The sequence below is a fragment of the Numenius arquata genome, chromosome 5 (genome assembly GCF_964106895.1).
Source record: "Numenius arquata chromosome 5, bNumArq3.hap1.1, whole genome shotgun sequence".
NCBI lineage: Eukaryota > Metazoa > Chordata > Aves > Charadriiformes > Scolopacidae > Numenius > Numenius arquata.
Genome location: NC_133580.1, coordinates 69,675,369 through 69,695,378, shown reverse-complemented (window position 1 = coordinate 69,695,378; position 20,010 = coordinate 69,675,369). Strand labels below are relative to the sequence as shown.

The following is a 20,010-nucleotide window of genomic DNA, read 5'->3' as shown; positions in this document are numbered from 1 at the left end:
GGAATTATTTTCAAAACAGTACCAGAGATGTTACTGATGTTACCAGAGATGTTTAGGCTGGAGGCAGACCTTCTCACTCTCTCCAACTCCCTGAAAGGAGGGTGTAGCTGGGGGCTGTCGGTCTCTTCTCCCAAGGAACAGGTGATGGGACAAGAGGAAACAGCCTCAAGTTGCACCAGGGGAGGTTTAGGATGGATATTAGGAGAAATTTCTACACTGAAAGGGTTATGAAGCCTCGGACCAGGCTGCCCAGGGCAGTGGTGGAGTCCCCATCCCTGGAGGGATTTAAAAGCCGGGCAGACGTGGTGCTGAGGGACATGGGTTAGTGATGGGTTTTGTCAGTGTTGGGTTGATGGTTGGACTCTGTGGCCTGAAAGGTCCCTTCCAACCTCAGCAATTCTATGATTCCATGTGGAATAATGTTTGTATTTCCATCCTTCCCAGCACTGTCAGAGATAGCACTGGACTTGTAATGGCTGGATAACACGCAGCACAGCTGATGTGTATAAACGAAGCTGCTACATTAATTACTGCATTAGTAGTATCTTACTTTCTAACGGAAGCCCTCCTGAGTGTGCACAACACTTCCAACAACATCTCAAGAACTATAGCTGTCCAGCAGCGGCTGAGCAGAGCGCTGGGGCTCGCGTCTCCCCCACCCAGGCTCAGCAGGACACCACCACTAGGACACACACGTGACTTTATAACAGTAAGAGTTTCATTTTTTACCTTTGTTCAAGCTGTTTGATGGTGGCAGCCATCTGATTTGTTTTCTCTTCCAAACGGCTGTTTAATTCACTCTTCTGTTTCACTCCCATGTCTGAACTCTGGAAAAAAGGAGCATCGTGGGGTTTTTGTAAGTAGAAGAGCAGACTGAGGGGGATCTGATCAACACCTATAAATACTTCAAGGGTGGGTGTCAGGAGGATGGGGCCAGTCTTTTTTCAGTGGTGCCCAGGGACAGGACAAGAGGGAATGGGCACAAATTGGAACATAAGAAGTTCCATCTCAACATGAGGAGGAACTTCTTTGCTGTGAGGGTGTCAGAGCCCTGGAAGAGGCTGCCCAGAGAGGTGGTGGAGTCTCCTTCTCTGGAGACATTCCAAACCCACCTGGACACATTCCTGTGGGACCTGCTGTGGGTGCCCCTGCTGTGGCAGGGGGTTGGAGGAGATGATCTCCAGAGGTCCCTTCCAACCCCACATCACTCTGTGATTCTGTGTGACACGTGAAGCCAAAAGGGCAGGATCCAAGGAGGCAGGAGAAGGTGCTCAGAAAGCAAAGGCCAGGTCAATATCGCAAGGATGAAGACCCTGCCCTACAGGTGCAGGCTACGTCTGGATGCCACAAAAAGGCAGTACCAGAATCAGTGAAGTTTCCCGTATAATACATATTAAAGCAATATCTGTTTGTGTAATTCAACTGTTTTGCACAGAATGACTGGCTCAAGCAGAGCAGAGGCAACGCTTTCCTGTTCTGAAGTTTATTTTAGAGTTTCTTTCCAAGCTTTTTGCGTTGCTCTTTGTCTTGAGTCTTTTGTCACCACACAGTACCATATGTAATTACACCACACACCTTCAAATACCACATTGTGCCGGAACAGAAGCTCCCACGGCTCAGTTTTTATACCACAAAAACACAGAAGATGCTTTTCCCGGTCAAACTCACCCATTTCTGGATCATCCTGAGTCTTTCCTCAGAAGAAATGGCATTTTTCTTTAACCCCCAACACATTCAATCGTTCATGTATTAAAACTTTCTTGTAGCAAGACCAAAGAATGCTACACAACCCGAAACCCTTCCACACCCAGCCCCTTTTAAGTAGATGGGAAAAAAAAAACCAAACCAGGAATTACCACTTTTACCTGTGGTAATTATTCCCTGCATTTCATGTAATTATTCCCTACCTGCAGCTTGAAAGACAGTTCATGCTTTAGGGCCCTGAGATCATCCAGCTGCTGCCTGAGCGCCACCAGCGCGTCTTGCTTCTCGCAAACATCCTTCTCCAGCATCTTCATGGCCAGCTCCATCTCCTGTCGCATCCCGATCTGCACCTCCAGCTCCTTCTCCACGTCCTGGAACACCCGGATGGGCCGGCGTTACCAGCCAGCTTTCCTCACCCTCCCCAAGAAAACCACGACCTAGAACTGTGCTGCATCGCCGCAGCGACGGATCTGACCCATCAAAGGTGATTAAAGACAACAAATCCCCATTTTCTGTCCAATATTAAAGCAACGTAAACAGCAGAAAGTGCAATATAGGCCCATCTGTCTGATGGTGGCGGGGGCTAGAGAAAAGCTGGCAGACTTTATTCCCTAAAAACATTTCATTTCCCTGGGCAAATGTTTTAAAAAGCAATTGTCTGACACGGAGTTATTACACCAAAAAGCCATTCCTGGTGAGCTCCGAGCTCAGACAGCCCTTACCAGCCGCAGCTGAGTCTCCTCCTTCAACTGTTTCCGCGCCTCGGTCAGTGCATGTCCATCGGCAGTTCTGTCTTTAGTGACCTAAGGTAACGAAGACACTTAATTAACCCATCAATATATACTACCAACCCTCACATTTGCCCGTTATTTGCTTTTCCCAACGCTTTGAAAACAAATTCTGTGACTATCAAAACTCAGAGCTCCATTCAGTGACCGCAGCCTGTGAAACGGCTCCCTCTCCCTGTTCCCCACTGCACGTCTACGGATATGAACTAAACACACAAACTCTCCACTTTCAGGACTTTCACAATATTTTAAGTGTGGTTACAAATCCTCAGGAACAGATCTTAAGGGCTTTAGAACTAAAATCTAGATTCTGCTGTAGTTACCAGCACTTTCAATAAATCATAGAATGTGTTGGAAGGGACCACTGAAGGTCATCTAGTCCAACCATATCAATCAAAAAAATGTAGATCCTGCCCCTTGATTTCCGAAAAGGGCAGCATTTCAGGCCAAAAAAGCAGAACTCCTACATTCAAATGTGTATGCCACCCCCTCAGTAAATCCCCCCTCCCAACAGCAAGCTGGAACACGCTGTGCTGGCTCTCGGCTCTGCGCACGCTCACGGCTTCACCAGCCGCTCCAGGCAGGACTCACGGTGGCCAAGGTCCATCTGTCACCTCCCACCTGGAGTCACCCTTCCCAATCGCAGATACATAAGGAAATAAAAGTCTCTTCCAAACAGCTACTTCTCGGTGGGATTGGGGCTGGGACTGCCCGAAGGGTTCAGTGATCGCTCACACACACACACACACACACACACACACCAACCTTCCGATTGGACTCTAAGATGTAAGAACTTTCTTCTTTAACCCGTTCCATCTCTTCTTGCAGCGTAATAATCCTGTTGTTTGCAACCGCAAGCTGCGAACAGACCACAGCAACAGTAACACACCAAAAACACACTCCACCTTTTTTGTTTTCTCCTCCTTAGACATGTTCTCTGTACTCACTTTTTACACTCAAGGTGAGCAAAAAAAAATATATTTGGAGTGGTAAAAGACAATTTGGCCTCTACCATGGAGAAAGAGTCTCTGAGAAAGCATCGATTAGTGCCAGTGGGATGGATTTCCACTGTCACCTAAAAGAGAGAATTTCCAACCTATTTCGGCGCCTGTGTTTCAGTAAAGTTATTGACTTCTCCAGGTCTCTCCCTGCCAGACTCTGCGTAACGTGTTAGTGCAGCTCAACAGAAATCCTCGCTCCATTCCCCTTCCCTTCCCAAAGGGAACGAAAAGGAAATATATGAGTTTGTTGAGTTTGAGCGAGTGAAATTTATTACCAGAGAAGAAATTGTTGCAGGGGTTTGCTAAAGCTTCAGTAGTTTGGGTGCAGCGCTGGGGAGAGCACCTCAGGTGTAAGATGCTCAGGCATTTGGGCAGGAGGAGCAGGATGGGAACCTCGCCAGAGGAGGAATATGTGGCTGGGAAGGGAGGAGGAGAAGCACATCCCACCCTGAGGAGACGGGACATCTGCCTCCGAGGAGTTCCCGGTGAAGACATCACCGCAAACTCCCAGATTACTTCGAGTGAGCGGTCAAAGGCCAAAATAATTTCGGAAAACTCCTTCTGGCTTTGTACATCCTGACTTGCGTAAGCCGCGCGCACAAGCAAAGCTCGGTGACATTCCAGGAGGTCACAGTGGTACCAAGTGACAAACCCAAACAGAAATTACCCCGACGAAAGCGCGAGTCTTTGGTACAGCTCAAGCCAAATACACAAATTGATGTGACCCGTGCCGCGGTTCATTAACTGCACGCTGCAGACAGCCCGGCCCGGCACAGCGCCACCCAAAGCCCTGCTCTGAACCGCCTGCAGGATTCACCGAGGCACAAGCAAGTTAAATAGTAAAAAATTAAAAAAATACTTCCAAGTCAACACTGCAATTAATCTCATGTCTAAATGGGCACAGCACTCACACTCTGCAGGGAATAAATCAAAAGCCACTTATAGCAGCGCTGAGAAAGGCAGCCTCTACTGCAGACCACCTTTTTAAAATAAATATTTTAATTGTAAAAAACATTTCTTTCTCCTTAATTGCAAGAGGGGATAAACTGATCTCCATCGTTAAAGCTTCTCATCATTTAGAACACATCCATTAGAGTAAACGCTCCACAACCACACACAGAGACCTCCTTTAATGAGGGGGAACAAGCAAAAAGGAATTTCTATTTCATATTTGTACTGCAGGAGCACCGAGACATCCCAGTCAAAACCATTCTGCTGAGCTAAGTGACACACGGACAGACTGTAAAACCGTTAGGGTGAGACCTACCGTCACCCATTTGTCAGGGAACTCACCCCAAAAAGATTTTATTCCATTTATGGCGTTACTAGTGAACCAATTTTAAAACACAGGTTACAGCTATGATGCACGTACCAACCATTTCTCACGCTCAGGCTGAACAACGCTTTATCTATAATGATAATTTTTTCATTTATTTCTTGTAAACTAAAGAAAAAGTTACCTTACTACCTCTACATCGTAGTAAACTTTTGCATCGGTCAAAACAAACAGCCATTTAAAAACGTGCCATGTCTGGACGTCTCATAACCTACATCAGCTGTTCGGCATTTGAGACCGTACCCACCGTACCGTTTATTCCAAGATACACAAGTCAGAAAGCGCTCTGAGATTTCGGAGGGATCGAGTGTATTCAACAGCTTTTGCTTTTTAACATAAACACTGGGGTTTTTTTCCACCTCATGCTTAGGCAGTAGCAGCCACCAGTGTAATTCCCTGGCGGGTCGGTTATTCCAGTTCCAAGATCAGTTTCAACACTGATCGTTCCACACCCCAGAAATCCGAAAATAGCTCCTCCCGTACCTTTTCAATCCCCGATGCCAAAACATCAGATGGTTTTCTGTGACACTCACCTCCTCGGTCAGTTTGGTGTTGGATTTTTCCAAAGCATCCACCTTGGCCTGTAGGTTGTTCACTGTAGCACTGTTGGAGAGAAAAACCCTACAGTAATCCCTTCTTTTTGAAAATCCAGTTTTCTATTTTGCGATACTATATGATAAAGAATAAATAAATCACGTCTTACCTTAAATGTCTATTGAGTTCTTCTACATAGTTCTTCTGGTCCAAAATAGCAGTTATCTGACCGTCTCTGGAAAAAATGATTAAAGGGATAGGGATTAAAGATATACCCAAGTTCAGAGGAGCGTGACCTCCTCAGAAGGATGAAGTGCTCTTGAAGACCCTCAGAAAACCCCAACACCGATCCGTGTGTCGTTGTGCCCACACTGTTGGGTTCAGTCTTTCCCAATCGGAGAATTTTGTTTCCCAAGGATGCTATGGTGCCAAAAGCCACCACCCTGATGCCATGCAACCGGTGAAGGCCACTAAACTTCTTTATTTATATTATTTCATTTATACTTTATGATTTATCATAGAAGAGCAATTCAGTCTAAGTAGCTTTTTAATTAAAAAGGTTAACAACTTGCAGGGCAACCTGGGATACCTGAATACGAGTCACCAAGAGATGAGAAGCAGGACAATTGTGTGTGTACTTACCCTTCGCTGCCTTTTGTGCTGTTCCCATCTTTCAAATACATCGAGAAATCGATAACTCCAACCTAGGAAAATTTGCATTTTACATTAAACACTTTTTCTATTGCATTAAACACTGTCCATGGTTACGGAAGCTTAGAGCCATTCAGTCAGAACATCAGCGCATGTTGCATTATAGCAAGGATTCATTAGGCCAGTAATATATCAAAAATTAATGAAAATGTGGTGCACTTTAAGCATAAATATAGTAGGATAAGCAGCAGGTTGGAACGTAAGTGCATATAGGCTCATTTTCTTTTGTTTAACAGCTACAACCATCTCATCACACAGCGTGATCCACAATCAGGAACAACCTCATGTCACTCTTCTACTACATATAATAACAGACTTCTATCTCAGATGAATAATTCCTCTATAATGGAATATTCTTCCAATTAAAATGAGCAAAAAAACCCCATTAACTGACCACCCTGTACCTGTGAGTCCAGGTCTTCTCCCTTCATGCAGAAGTTTGCGTCGATGACGTTCAAACCCACCAGGAGGCCAGCGATGATGGCACCTTCCTCTTCCATCATCAGCGCGTTGGGCTCATAGAACTCACTGGGGGATGCACAGCAAGAGAAGACAAGTGTTGAGTGTTTAAAAATCAACAAAAATTATGTCAATTAGTGTGGGGTCTGACAATATAATGCAAGCTCAGCCCTAACAAAACCCCAGGCAGCGGCACGTAGTCCCCAGGGAGATTTACTCCTACGGACGATCCAAGGATTCCTGCTCTGGCTGAACAAACCTCTCTTAGAATGAGAAATTTAGTGTTCGGATGAGGCAAAGACCCAATAAATAGGAGAGCTGGGCCCTCAGCTGCAGAGCGGTGATGGAAACTAAGAACAATTCTTGAGTAACTGTACATTTTCCAGTGGCCAATACCAAATTCTCCTTTCTAACCCCAAGCTGGCTATGGATTGACACGGACAGCCAACAGAAACCTACGTGTTTGAGTAAAGAAACACCAAAACCTTTATTAAATCCTACTCACGCAGACATAGTAGCTCAAATCCGTGGACTTTCAATTAAACTACAAAATTATTGCTATTTTACAAGCGGGAAGCAGAGATAAGGAGAAGTGAAATGACTTGCTCCAAGTCAGATGGTAATGAAGCGAGAAGGTCGGAAATACACCCAGGGTCAAGATTTTGCAGACAAAGAACACCCCTCTGTACATATATTTCACCCAAGTCATCTCTTTGGAAGCAAAATTTGTGTTTATTCCAATGGATATTTGAGATGAAGTGGAGTAATAACAGCTTCTGAATTAAGAAAGCATACTAAGCATTTTTAATCCCTCAGAAGGATTAAAGGAAGCTCCGCATTTCACAAATACTACCATTTCTCAAAAACTTCACCATTCGGGTGTAAAATGTTGTAAAGGTCTTAGAAGAAGGCAGGAGTGAAGCCAATCTAACCCGAAAGCGAACTCAGCGCTCACCTGAGAAGATCCTTCCTGTTAATCAAGGCTTTCATGTACTCTGAAAGTTTCTTCTGCATCAGAGCCAGGCGCAGCCAAGCTCTTCCTCTCCCCACGGGTGTCCTGCAAAGGCCAGAGACAAACCATTTAGAGACGTGCTGCAGTTCACACACACCCCCACACAGCCTTCATAATCCTCCTCTATCGAAACTTTCTGCGTCTCAAAGATAGAGCTGGCACTGGTAAAAAAGGGAAATACACGGTACTTAAGTGCAAATAGTTACAGGCGAGTTTATCTAAGCAATCGCTGCTTCTCTCATGACTAATTAGGTATTTGTTGTTATACTCATAATATTTCCCTGACTTTACCCCTGCTGGATGCACGGACAGAGATCGGCTGCTTCAACACCTCACCTTCTCATCCAAACCCAGTTTTACGTAAGGGAAGTCAGAACAACGCGTGTGTAATTCAGTTCAGCGCAGATACCCAAGCACCGCTGCATCAGGAAGGCGTTAAGCTGGGCGAGAATCCCCGAAGACAACCGCAAACACCAATCCAGCACTGCTCTTTTCCGCTGTTTTGCCCATTAACGCGCTCCCGGGAGGGAAGGGGTTACAGTCGCGGTCCTTCCCCCTCTGTTTCTCCTGGCAATCCCAAACTCCGCAGCTTGAAAAATGCACTGACTGATACGCTGCATCACAGCCCCGGCTCATCCAGCCTGGCCGGGAGCCAGCACCAGACGCTCCGAAGGAAGGTGTAAATCCCCCCCGCGTGGAACAATATTCCCATTAGAAGGGAATCTCTTTCCCGCTCCAGCGGCCGGTGAGCTCTCTTACACCAAGCAGCACACGGGGCACTTGCTTTTCTAACTTTAACTGGTACCAGCAGCAACTGCCCTTCAAAGTCATCTTCATTATTCCCTACTCTTGACCTCACTAATACATGACATCTCAAACGTCAAGATGAGGCTTAGAAAATTATTCTAAAACTGTTAATTTCAATTTATTTAAATGTTTCAATATTCTTTTACAACAGGAAAAGGTAACAGGAGCTCTGGCCCAACACTGGTGGCACTCCATTCTGTCCTGTAAGCTGTTCAGGAGTCCTCCTCCCCACCTCTCCAGTACTAGCACTTATACATCCACACGTACATCGCTAATCACTAACCCGAAACCACAGAACCACAGAGTGATGCGGGGTTGGAAGGGACCTCTGGAGATCATCTCCTCCAACCCCCTGCCACAGCAGGGGCACCCACAGCAGGTCCCACAGGAACGTGTCCAGGTGGGGTTTGGAATGTCTCCAGAGAAGGAGACTCCACCACCTCTCTGGGCAGCCTCTTCCAGGGCTCTGCCACCCTCACAGCAAAGAAGTTCCTCCTCATGTTGAGATGGAACTTCCCATGTTCAAGTTTGTGCCCATTCCCTCCTGTCCTGTCCCTGGGCACCACTGAAAAAAGACTGGCCCCATCCTCCTGACACCCACCCTTGAAGTATTTATAGGCGTTGATCAGATCCCCCCTCAGTCTTCTCTTCTCCAGACTGAAAAGACCCAAGTCCCTCAGCCTTTCCTCCTAAGAAAGATGTTCTAGTCCCCTCATCATCTTTGTAGCCCTCTGCTGTCCCCTCTCCAGCAGTTCCCTATCCTTCTGGAACTGGGGAGCCCACAACTGGACACAGTAGAAGTGTCCAGTTTCCAGTACTGGTTTCCTATTCCCCAGGCTCAAAAGCCTCTTACGGTTTCTCTTTAGCAGGGAATAAGCAGACCTGAATGGGATGTCTGAAACGACTCTGAAATTTTTAAAAGCAATACATGCTTCAAGTGGGTTTTTCCTCTCCTCTTTAACATAAGTTCGCCAACTTTGTGACTGAGCCTCCCTTTTATACAAGCTTGACAAGTTTGCCTGCATGTATTTACAAGAAAAATTACCTCTATCAGCCTCAAAACTATTTAACCTTTTATTTAAAGAGAGTCGGTAAAGGCCGATCCCCTTCCTGAGACACCGTCGCTCGTTTAGCGCTAGCAATAAATGCAATATGGTCCCTAACGCCCTACGCTCTTAGCACAGAAAGAATATATCCTGTCCTCTCCTCCTGCACTTGATTAAGAATAAAAAAAAAATAATGATCCATTTTTATTAGCAGAAGGCAGCAGATACATTTCTGAAGGTTACGTTTGCCCTTCCTTCTCTTCCGCAGGATCCTTCTTACAATAAAAACCACATTATGTATTTGTGCAGTAAAAGACTGTACTTACTTCAGCCCTGGGAGATCCTTAACACTCGCTGTAATCTCTGCAGCTTCAGGAACAAGTTTTTCTACGAGTTCTAGAGGTCCCCAAAAGGATTTATTTTGCCCAAGAAAAGTCTTTTTGGCTGGAAAAGAGAAAGACATAAAACGAGCCGGTTTGCATTTAGTCAGCACTTTCTCAAACGTGGTCAGAAGTGAACGAACAGTAGAGAAAAACTGCCAGAGAGGTTCTTCTGGGGCCGCTGCTGGGCAAGGACAAAAGATGACTTTTCACACCCGAGTGTGCCGATTACTGGTATCATTCAAATAAGGCAACGGGAGATGGAGACAGATGCCAGAAAATATTCCACCCATCCCAAATATGCCAAAACAACAACATTCGGTGACAACCAGGAACTTGGATTCACTGCTAGAGGTTCACATTCCAACCAGGATGTTGTCACCGCCCCTAAGTCACACTTGGTGTGTGCACGGTAATTTTCTCTCACTGAGCATCCCCTTGGAAGGGAAAGGACCACACCACTGAACCCGTTCCTTCTCCATAGCTGCTGGGGGCTTCTCCGGGCAGTCTGCTGCTTGGCAATTTTAGCTGTGACTCCGTATTACAGTTAAATACATGCTCTGCTTGCTGTTTTAGAAAGCAGCTTACAAGCCATTAGCCGCACGAAGCCAAATCCCTCAGTTCTGATAGAACTATTGAGAGAGGACTTCTGTGTTGCAGCTCCTCTTCCACCAAGAGGCCCCTTGCCTCCCTAAAGCCTGAGGAAGCGCAGAAAAGAAGGGAGTCATGAGTTTGCCAAGGAGCTCGTTTTATCACTGCTCCCTTCGCTGTACTCCAGTCATCTGAAAAGCTGGTTTAAAAACGGCAAAAACCTGCAACAACTGTCACCTTTTCTCCTGCAGTTATACCTTCAGCAGATTTTCTCCCTTCCTGAAGCCCGTCAAGTCAACTGTGATGACAGCAATGACCCTGCTCAGCCTCTCTTTACCCTACTGTAGCTTTTTAAAACTCCATTTTTCAAACAAAAATTGCTCTTTCTCGCTCCTAGGCTACGACGAACGGGACCCCTCTGGGGCAAGGTCACCTTTCAAGCCGTGTTTAAGGCAGTGTTCCATCACGACGAAGAACTGCTGGAGAGGCGCGTAGTCGGAGTCCAGCGTCCTGCCCAGGTTCAGCGCCGACTCGATCAGCCCCTTGATGCTCAGTTTCGCCATGTTCATCAGGTTCATGCGTTCATTAGCCATGAGATAATTAGGATCTATTAAAAAAAAAAAAAAAGGAATAAAAATACTGTTGAGTAACAAAAGCTATTTTTAATACAGTAAGATATCCCATTTCTCTCTCTTTTTGTTCCCCAGCTTTGAAGACACTTTTAGGAGCAGAGACAGGTTCATGTTTGTCCCTCTCTTTGTTGAAAAAAATCAAAATTAACCAGCAGTTTATGGCCAAAGCCACAACGACATGGGAATAGGCGACACATCACACTAAGGGTGCCTCAATACTTCAAATAACTACAACAGCTTCAGATTTTCAAGGAAGAAAAGTTTGAAGGCAGCTGTTAATATTATGCTTTGTATCGGGACAACGCTACGGCCGTCACTTGCTTCAACCCAAATCCCCAGCTACGTCCAGCAACTACAAACCGGTAACAATTGTCTTCCTGTGATTTGTTCTTCCATCTAAAGACACCCACGAATCCCCTCACACTTAATCCATCCATGTGCCTCTCTATCCCAGCTTGCACCTTCCTTCTCATGATTTTAGATATTTTTTTTTTTGAACTTGGATGTAATATTGAGCCCATTCCCACCTCTCTCTCTCTCTCCGTTTTCTCAACACTCCTGGGTTTTATCACTGACAGCAAGGAGCTGATCTTCACAGCTCCTCTGACAGCTCGCTCCAGGTCCCAACGCACACAGATCTTCCAAGACTACATTTTTCTTCTACCGTGTTATTAATATTTAGACCTTTACACTTGCCAGTAGCAAGAAACAAATACAGACGCCCATTTTCCAAACTCCTGCCTGCAGGCCCCCTGCTCCATGGAATGTTCCCATGCCAACACCTATCCTTTCACCGAGGGGTTCCTTTCCCAAACACCGTTAGGGCATTCCCAACACCTCCAGAAACAAGCTGCCCCATAACTAGAGTGAAACTGTCCTACAACCACAACAAATAAAGTGTGCTTAGGCTTTAGCCCTGGAGATACACAGCAACAGAGAGAAATTCTCACTAGGAAAGTGATGTTGCATCAGCTGCAACTTTGCCACTTGTTTCTCTTCCACCTTCAATCTCAAATCCAACTTTTGAGCTGAAGTTCTTTGCCGCAAGCAGCTTCATCTCTGTAAGGCACGTTTATTCTAAGCCACGGACCCTTGAACCAATTTCGCACCTTCCCGGGTGAATTTACTACACCCAGCAGCAGAAACATGATGGGAGGACACCTAAGACTACACATCTAAGACACATCTAAGCAGAGGGTACTCATTTTACCTGCTAGAGCGACCAAGCATGCTTGCAGACAAGTAAATAGCAGAGACTGAAAACCTTCAATTAGAACAAAAGGAGATATATTTCTATTCAAAATGCAGGGGAGCACGTAGCTAAGTTTGATTAAAGAAGCCATAAAAATATCTAGAAATATAAGCAGTGGAAGAACAGCTGTTCCTGTGGGCTCTATGGAGTACCACCACCCAGATCCACCCAGCAACGCTCACCACCACTGTCAGGGTCTTCTCAAGCTCTTTTTGACCATGGGGAGGCTCCATCTCTTCAACATACAGACAGCTGAAATGTTCCTACGTCTCTGCTTAAAAGATCTTTCATGGTGAAGGAGGAGGGGAAGATGCAACCCTCCTCCTCAGCAGATCCACTCCCTAAGTGAAGTCTCACAGAAGTTTGGGTCTGTATTGAGCAGGTTTGCCAGTGGGTAAAGATCAAACCTCTACCAGGTAGGTGGACTCCAGCTGTCTGGATTGTGAACAGTTCTCGTCCTCTTATCAATAAAACTGTGAAAAATGATTTCTTGCAATTTAAAATGCAACAGCTTGGGCAAAAGAGACCAAAGGGTGTATTCTTAGACTACTGTGGTCTCCTATAGGACTCATACTGACGACGCAAGTCATCATCCTGCTCCATCACGCTGCTGATGACGACAAGTCCAGTCGTTCAAACACAACCTCCTTGTCATCCCAAAGGTACTGCCATGGCAATGAGGCACCTTGTCACCAGCCAAAGAGACAGCGAGGAGTAAAACTTCACAGAACCACAGAATTGTGAAAAAAATCACTGTTCCCATTTTGGGTATCTCCTGCGGGTTGAAGAGAGGTTGAGTCCCTCAACGGCTGAGGGACTTGGGTTTTTTTAGTCTGGAGAAGAGAAGACTGAGGGGGGATCTGATCAACACCTATAAATACCCTATAAAAAGGTGGGTGTCAGGAGGATGGGGCCAGTCTTTTTTCAGTGGTGCCCAGGGACAGGACAAGAGGTGATGGGCACAAACTGGAACATGGGAAGTTGCACCTAAACATGAGGAGGAACTTCTTTGCTGTGAGGGTGGCAGAGCCCTGGAAGAGGCTGCCCAGAGAGGTGCTGGAGTCTCCTTCTCTGGAGACATTCCAAACCCACCTGGACACGTTCCTGTGGGACCTGCTGTGGGTGCCCCTGCTGTGGCAGGGGGTTGGAGGAGATGATCTCCAGAGGTCCCTTCCAACCCCACATCACTCTGTGGTTTTGTGAAGAGCACCACAGACCCAGCAGCAGGTACCCCACAGGAGTAATACTGGATTTCAGTCACCCATGGCTGGATCCAGAACAGGTGAGAAGAGGAGCAACTGCCACTGTGCGACCGAGGCTCCTTGTGCCAGACAGGAGGAGACACTGAAAGGCACCTCAGGGGTGGGAGACGAAAAGCAGCTGCTGAGGTGGAGACACAAACACCCTCCATCAAAGAACTTGAGAAATGATGAAAGGGAAGCAAAAGAGAGCATTTGTGAAACCTGGGAGCAAAGGGGGATTTGCTGAACCCGCCTCTGTTCTGTTTTACTGCCTCCTCAAGCACTTGTGTCTCGGCTCACGTCTTATAAAAAAGCAGAGATTAGGCATTTACAATTTATTTTCATAGCTTAGAAAACTTCAGAGTCCTCATTTAGGACTTTGATGCAGACTCAGGGAAAAAAAAAGTCAGATGTAATATTACATGCGATTGCAAAAAACTAATTTTTATACATGCTATTAAAAAAAAAAATGTCTGTGTATTTTCTTCTGTCTACTTCTGCATAAAACTAATGAGCACCAGCTCCACAGCTGCCCTTTAACGGCGCGTGAACATCGCGCCAGCGTTTGCTTCTGCCGCACACGACTACTGTCACAGAATTGTGCTTTGCTTTGCTTTGCTACCACGACTCAAATTCCAAATCTGGTAAAAAATTCACAATTCAACCTGTCTGCTCCAAGGGACTGCGGATAAAGTGGAAAGCAGCTGGATTAACGCCACCTCACCAAAATGAAATCGGATTTTCTAGGAGGGGAAACATTTTCATAAAGAGTTTAAATGGTGGCTTTACTTCTTCTTGCTGTTACGTCCTTAATGTTGACTTCTGTTTTATGTTGTTCAGCCTGGAGAAGAGAAGGCTCCGGGGAGACCTTAGAGCCCCTTCCAGTCCCTAAAGGAGCTCCAGGAGAGATGGGGAGGGACTCTTGATGAGGGAGGGGAGCCATAGGAGGAGGGGGAACAGTTTTAAACTGGAAGAGGGGAGATGGAGATGAGATGTGGGGAAGAACTTCTTTGCTGTGAGGGTGGTGAGAGCCTGGCCCAGGTTGCCCAGAGAAGCTGTGGCTGCCCCATCCCTGGAGGGGTTCAAGGCCAGGTTGGAGGGGGCTTGGAGCAACCTGGTCTGGTGGGAGGTGTCCCTGCCCAGGGCAGGGGGTGGCACTGGATGGGCTTTAACGTCCCTTCCCACCCAAACCATTCTGTGACTCGATGATTTTGAGGGGGAAAGCACGCTCCGTGTCAAGTATCCATCAGCCTCAGATGGATCCCCAAGGACAATTTCCTGTGCACACCAGTCATGCAAGAGTTTCAAAAATAACCAGAAACGGGGTGATGGTGATGGGAAACAAAGATATAAATACAAACAGACAGGAGACAATCCAAATGTATCCAACCCCGACAAAATCAATGCAACAGACATCTGTACAAAGTTTAATGGGGAAAAACAAAGAAGCCTCAACCATATTTTTTTTTTGTTTCTTTTCTTTAAAGACTACCTTGGATATAGAATTAGCTGTTGTGCCAGGAGAGGGAATATCTCCCATGGGGGACGAGGACCCTGCCGCGTTCCCGAGGCCACCAGGCAGAGCCCAGGCAGGTAACCAAGCACAACAGCTAAGAAAGGCACCGTCCTCACAAGCTGACCAGCAAGAGATCGGGGTAATTAATGCCTCAAAACTGATTTTTGTGCACAACACACCCTCTTTAAAAAGGCTTACACCTTCTGAGTTTCCAATTAGAAATAGAAGGAAATTTTTGCTACGTCATGGTTGATTTTGCTTTTCTCTTCTGCTGGAAACATGCTTAAAACGACCTGCATGGGAAGGTTTCAGTCCCAAACCCAGCTGTGTTACTTTGCCATCCCTAAATATAATTTATTATTTCAGTAATAATCGCAGCTACATATTTTAAGACGGATGTATCCTTCAGGGTGTTGCTCACTCTTCACCCTCTATTTATAACTGAGTCCATAACACAAACACTTTTTCACTTAATTTCACCGTTTTGCTTTACCAAGTTTCACATTTAAATTGCTTATTTGAGCTATAAAGAAACAAATGCAGCTTTCGGTGAGCATCCTACCAGTGAGAATTAGACCAGAACCGAATAAAACACTGGTGAGAAACCAGCCACCCTGGGATCTGCAATTTGCGGCACCTTTGAAACACTGAATGTGCAAATTGGCAAAAAAGAGCTGAAATCCATCTGCTGACCTTATAGTAACAGGCCTTGCGCTCATCAATCTTCTAGTTTTAGCTTCTAATTTGACACTGCCATTTTAAAACGTAGCTCCAAAAGGTACATTAGCCTTTTGTGCTGCAAACGCTTTCATCCCAAGCATCAACTGTTGCATTTAGTCACCAAAATACAAATTTACTTGAGTACATGCTGAATTGAGGATTCCACTATTGCACTCTTGCACCATTTTTAAGAATCCAGTAAGAAGCACTATTAAAAATATTTGTTTTTTTAATCAATCAAGTCTTAAGTCTTAATCAAAACTTGTAATATAAGTTTTAGAGTCACTTTTGCAGTCTCGAGTTGATAAATGGAACTATTTCAGAAAATCTGAACCTTTGGGGTGATTTCTGAAATATTTTTTTTTTAATTTAGGTTCCCTATATTGCCGTAACTTTTTAAGTTGTGTTTATCTCAGGCTCAGGAAAATAACTGTCTCAGAATGCATTTCATGTAAGGAAAATAGCCCCTTGTTCATTTACTTTTTCTACCTCTACTTGAAGTAAAAAACACCCCCAAATTTTTAAAGCAATTGTTCAAGCAACATTATATGCACATGTTTCCAAACAGGAATCAGCATGATTTTAGAAACCAGAACCGATCCCGTGGAAGCCATGAAGGGGCTGATAAAATTTAGAAGAAAAGAAAAATTTCAAGAAAATTTAGAAGAAAAGCCTTCACAATATGCATTTTAAATGTGAATTAATGCCATTCCCAGAGCAATACGCACGCTGGAGCCAGCAAAGGCGTTTTCTTTCACAGGTTAAAAGCAGAAACCAAACATCCACAGGGAGCGCAAGGAGAACAGCGTGTTCTGGCTGAGGAACCTGGTTCAACCGGACGAGCCCCTTCGGAAACCCACAGCTACCGGCCCGGGAAAGGAAAAACTGCTTTTTGCACTCCGGCTCCAAATAAGAAGTCAAAAACCCAACGATTAAGCAGAAATACCAGAAAGCTGCTGGTGTGGCACGCACCTTGGGTGTCATCGCGCAATTGCTCCACCACATCTGTCAAATCCTCCCAAGAGTCTTTGCAAACAGCAAAAAAAAAAAAAAAAAAAAAAAGGAAAAGAAAAAAGAAAAAAAAAACGTCATGCAAGCTGTGATCCAAAGGAAAGAGTCAAAAAAAAAAAAAAAAAAGCAAGGTATAAGAAAAGGATAACCGAAAGGAAGATTTGCATAATACAAGACTTAAATCATAGCGGGAAGAGATTTGCGAGTCCAAAGGGTCAATACAGCAAAGCGGGTTTTTTTTTTTCGCTTGAGAGTCAAATTGGGGTGGGTTTCAGTAAAGCTTTAGAAGCTTTGCTTCTTTCTGCATTGAAACAAGCAATATTTTTGTAAAGCACATCCTAAAAAGAAAAGCAAGAAAAGCATTATTTTGTTCGTAAGACCAAAGCACTGAACTTTAGGTATTTATGCAAGGTCAGCGTTTGCTTTGGTTTCCTCGTAGCCAGCCCCAAAAAGAACCACCCCCCCGCCCCGAGAGGGAAACGCAGCCACAGGTGAAAAGCGAGCAGGTTTCAGGAAAAGACCATACTGAGGATGTTTAAAATAATGTTACACAGAGCTTGACGTGGGGAGGAGGCGGGTATCCCGGAGAGGAGCAGCCAGGACAAGGAAACCACCTTGCAGCACGCCCACTAATTCCAGCACGCCCACTAAATTCCCCAGTTTCCAACCCAGAAAATAAAGGCAGAGGAAGTCACGGAGGGTCTGAACCCTGCGGGATTTCCAGCTCCCAACTTACATGCCCCCTCCTCCCCAGTGATAACTCGCAATGGGTTCAACATCTGAAGCCCGGGAAAGGCTCGATTCCCCTTTCCAGGCGGACGGTGCCAAAGTCCCGAGCAAAGTACACCCGCTGCTGGGACCTCCTCCCTCCCACGGGAAAAAAGCTGCCGGCAGCCTCCTCCCGCCGTGGGAGCCAGCGCTGGCTGGTGAACGGCAGCGTCACAGCCACTGCTGGTAAAGAAAAAGGGAAAAAAAAAAGGGCTAAATATCAGTATGACTAAGTCAACCGATCCCCGAAAGCTTCCTATCCCTCACCAACAGTCTTCCCGTCCTCGGAAAACGTTTTATTCACACGGTTGGTTTTTAGCCATCGGTTTTCTTCACTTTTTGACTTCCTTCCCTATGGATACGCCTATAAATACTTGAAGGGTGGGTGTCAGGAGGATGGGGCCAGTCTTTTTCCAGTGGTGCCCAGGGACAGGACAAGAGGGAACGGGCACAAACTGGAACATGGGAAGTTCCATCTCACCATGAGGAGGAACTTCTTTGCTGTGAGGGTGGCAGAGCCCTGGAAGAGGCTGCCCAGAGAGGTGGTGGAGTCTCCTTCTCTGGAGACATTCCAAATCCACCTGGACACGTTCCTGTGGGACCTGCTGTGGGTGCCCCTGCTGTGGCAGGGGGTTGGAGGAGATGATCTCCAGAGGTCCCTTCCAACCCCACATCACTCTGTGATTCAGTGGTCCCAGAACCCTACCTGCACGCCGAGACTGAAGCCAGGCATCACCACTGAATGGTCTCTAATTCTGAGGGTTTGGGGTTGTTTTCCTCAATCTAAAGTGAAGAACATCTCATAACCAAAACCAGATTTACAATTAGCTTACAGACAAACGGCCGGTGGAGTCACAAATATTCTCTTCTGTTATATCCCTCCAGGCAGTAATCCTATCCTCTTTCTGGCGAGAAATGCTCACAAGACTTGCATGAATTTATGTTGGCACAAAGGCACAATGGGATTTATACAGATTTAGTGGCAAAAGTGTCAGTGGCAACAGTGGGGGGGAAAAAAACCTCAAGACACACACAAATAAATCAATCAATCAATCAACGACCTGCAACTTGACAGAGTCCATGCTCCTTCTCAGGGTATGTCTAAAACAAACTGAGTACTTTTGATGATTATGGAAAAACAATAAAGCCTTTAACTGCTGTGTACCAGGTTTAGAAAACAGGATGGCCAAGGCTTTTAAGTCTTCATAAAACGATTACCTCAATTCCAACTCAGTTCCCAGGAAGATTAGTATTATGGAATTGAATATCCCACTGGAATAAACAGACAAGCAAGCTCTTTAGAAAGGAACTGGAGTTCAGGAATGCTTAAAAAGAGGTGCCAGCTCATGAATAGTGAAGGTTACATACAGTAAGAAAACATCCCAGAACTTTCCCTCCGAACTTTATCTTCCTGAATTCACTCATATCTTAATTTTTGGGTTAGCATTTCTCAGACATACGCAATACTTCACAGTTACATCGAAATTTGGAACAACTGGTGCAGGAAGAAGGATACACTTTCCCATGCAAATAAAAACTTTTAAAACTAAATGCTGGAGAACATACCAGCAGAAAAATTATTTCACGCTGCTATTGAACAGAAAGAGCGCTCTACTGGGTTTTGGGTTTGTTTGGGTTTTTTTGAAGATTGAAGTTCTTAGCCCAAAGGTGGTAAGCTGTGAGCTGCCACATACCATACAGCGCCGAGAAAACACACTGCATGGAAAACCTGAGTGTGTGAAGGGGAAATGAAGATTGCGGTGTCTCACTCGATGGGCAGGAAGGGAATAAAAACACGGGTATGGGATTTTCAAACAAGTGTCTCATAAGCAGAAACCAGCAATAGTTCCCCGAAATACAGCAGAAATATCCCTGTGACATTTGAAATGAACTGAATATCTGCGCTTCAATAAATGCTGAGAAGTTCCCATAGGCCAGAGCTGCACAACCCCCTATATATTCCACTCAAAGTGCCGATACAGAATGAATTCATTAAGAAATAAAGCTCCATGAACATCATCACCTCAAACGCAGCATCTCAGCCTATACCAGGATACCACCTACAAGCAGGCCCCCATGCTCTGCAGCAAGCCTAGCAGGAGAATGGCAAGTTCCCCAACACACCCAGCTTCCCAGGCCACCAATTTTTATGGGGTGGAATGTACCCTCAGCAAGTTCGCTGACGATACACAACTGGGAGGGGTGGCTGACACAGCAGAAGGCTGTGCCGCCATCCAGAGAGACCTGGCCAGGCTGGAGAGCTGGGCAGAGAGGAACCTGATGAAATTCAACAAGGACAAGTGTAGGGTGCTGCACCTGGGGAGGAATAACCCCCTGCACCAGGACAGGTTGGGGCTGACCTGCTGGGGAGCAGCTCTGAGGAAAAAGACCTGGGAGTCCTGGTGAGACAACAGGATGCCCATGAGGCAGCAATGGGCCCTTGTGGCCAAGAAGGCCAATAGCATCCTGGGGGGCATCAAGAAAAGCGTGGACAGCAGGTG

At 45.7% G+C, this 20,010-nt stretch overlaps 1 protein-coding gene across 3 annotated transcripts in view; it reads right to left on the bottom strand.

Moving 5' to 3' along the window:
* RUFY3 (RUN and FYVE domain containing 3) overlaps positions 1-20,010 on the bottom strand; it is a 40,139-nt gene that overhangs the window by 12,409 nt on the left and 7,720 nt on the right. Inside the window, exons 2-13 of one of the 3 annotated variants that reach the window (XM_074148196.1) lie at positions 16,703-16,756; positions 10,803-10,976; positions 9,725-9,842; positions 7,489-7,590; positions 6,479-6,602; positions 6,006-6,067; positions 5,533-5,598; positions 5,363-5,432; positions 3,252-3,350; positions 2,427-2,507; positions 1,908-2,075; positions 730-827 (exon numbers count right to left, since the gene is read on the bottom strand). In XM_074148196.1, the coding sequence (XP_074004297.1) occupies positions 730-827; positions 1,908-2,075; positions 2,427-2,507; positions 3,252-3,350; positions 5,363-5,432; positions 5,533-5,598; positions 6,006-6,067; positions 6,479-6,602; positions 7,489-7,590; positions 9,725-9,842; positions 10,803-10,976; positions 16,703-16,756 (1,216 nt within the window). The remainder of the gene's footprint in view (positions 1-729; positions 828-1,907; positions 2,076-2,426; positions 2,508-3,251; positions 3,351-5,362; positions 5,433-5,532; positions 5,599-6,005; positions 6,068-6,478; positions 6,603-7,488; positions 7,591-9,724; positions 9,843-10,802; positions 10,977-16,702; positions 16,757-20,010) is intronic. The other 2 variants (XM_074148195.1, XM_074148197.1) reach the window with 2 other exon arrangements.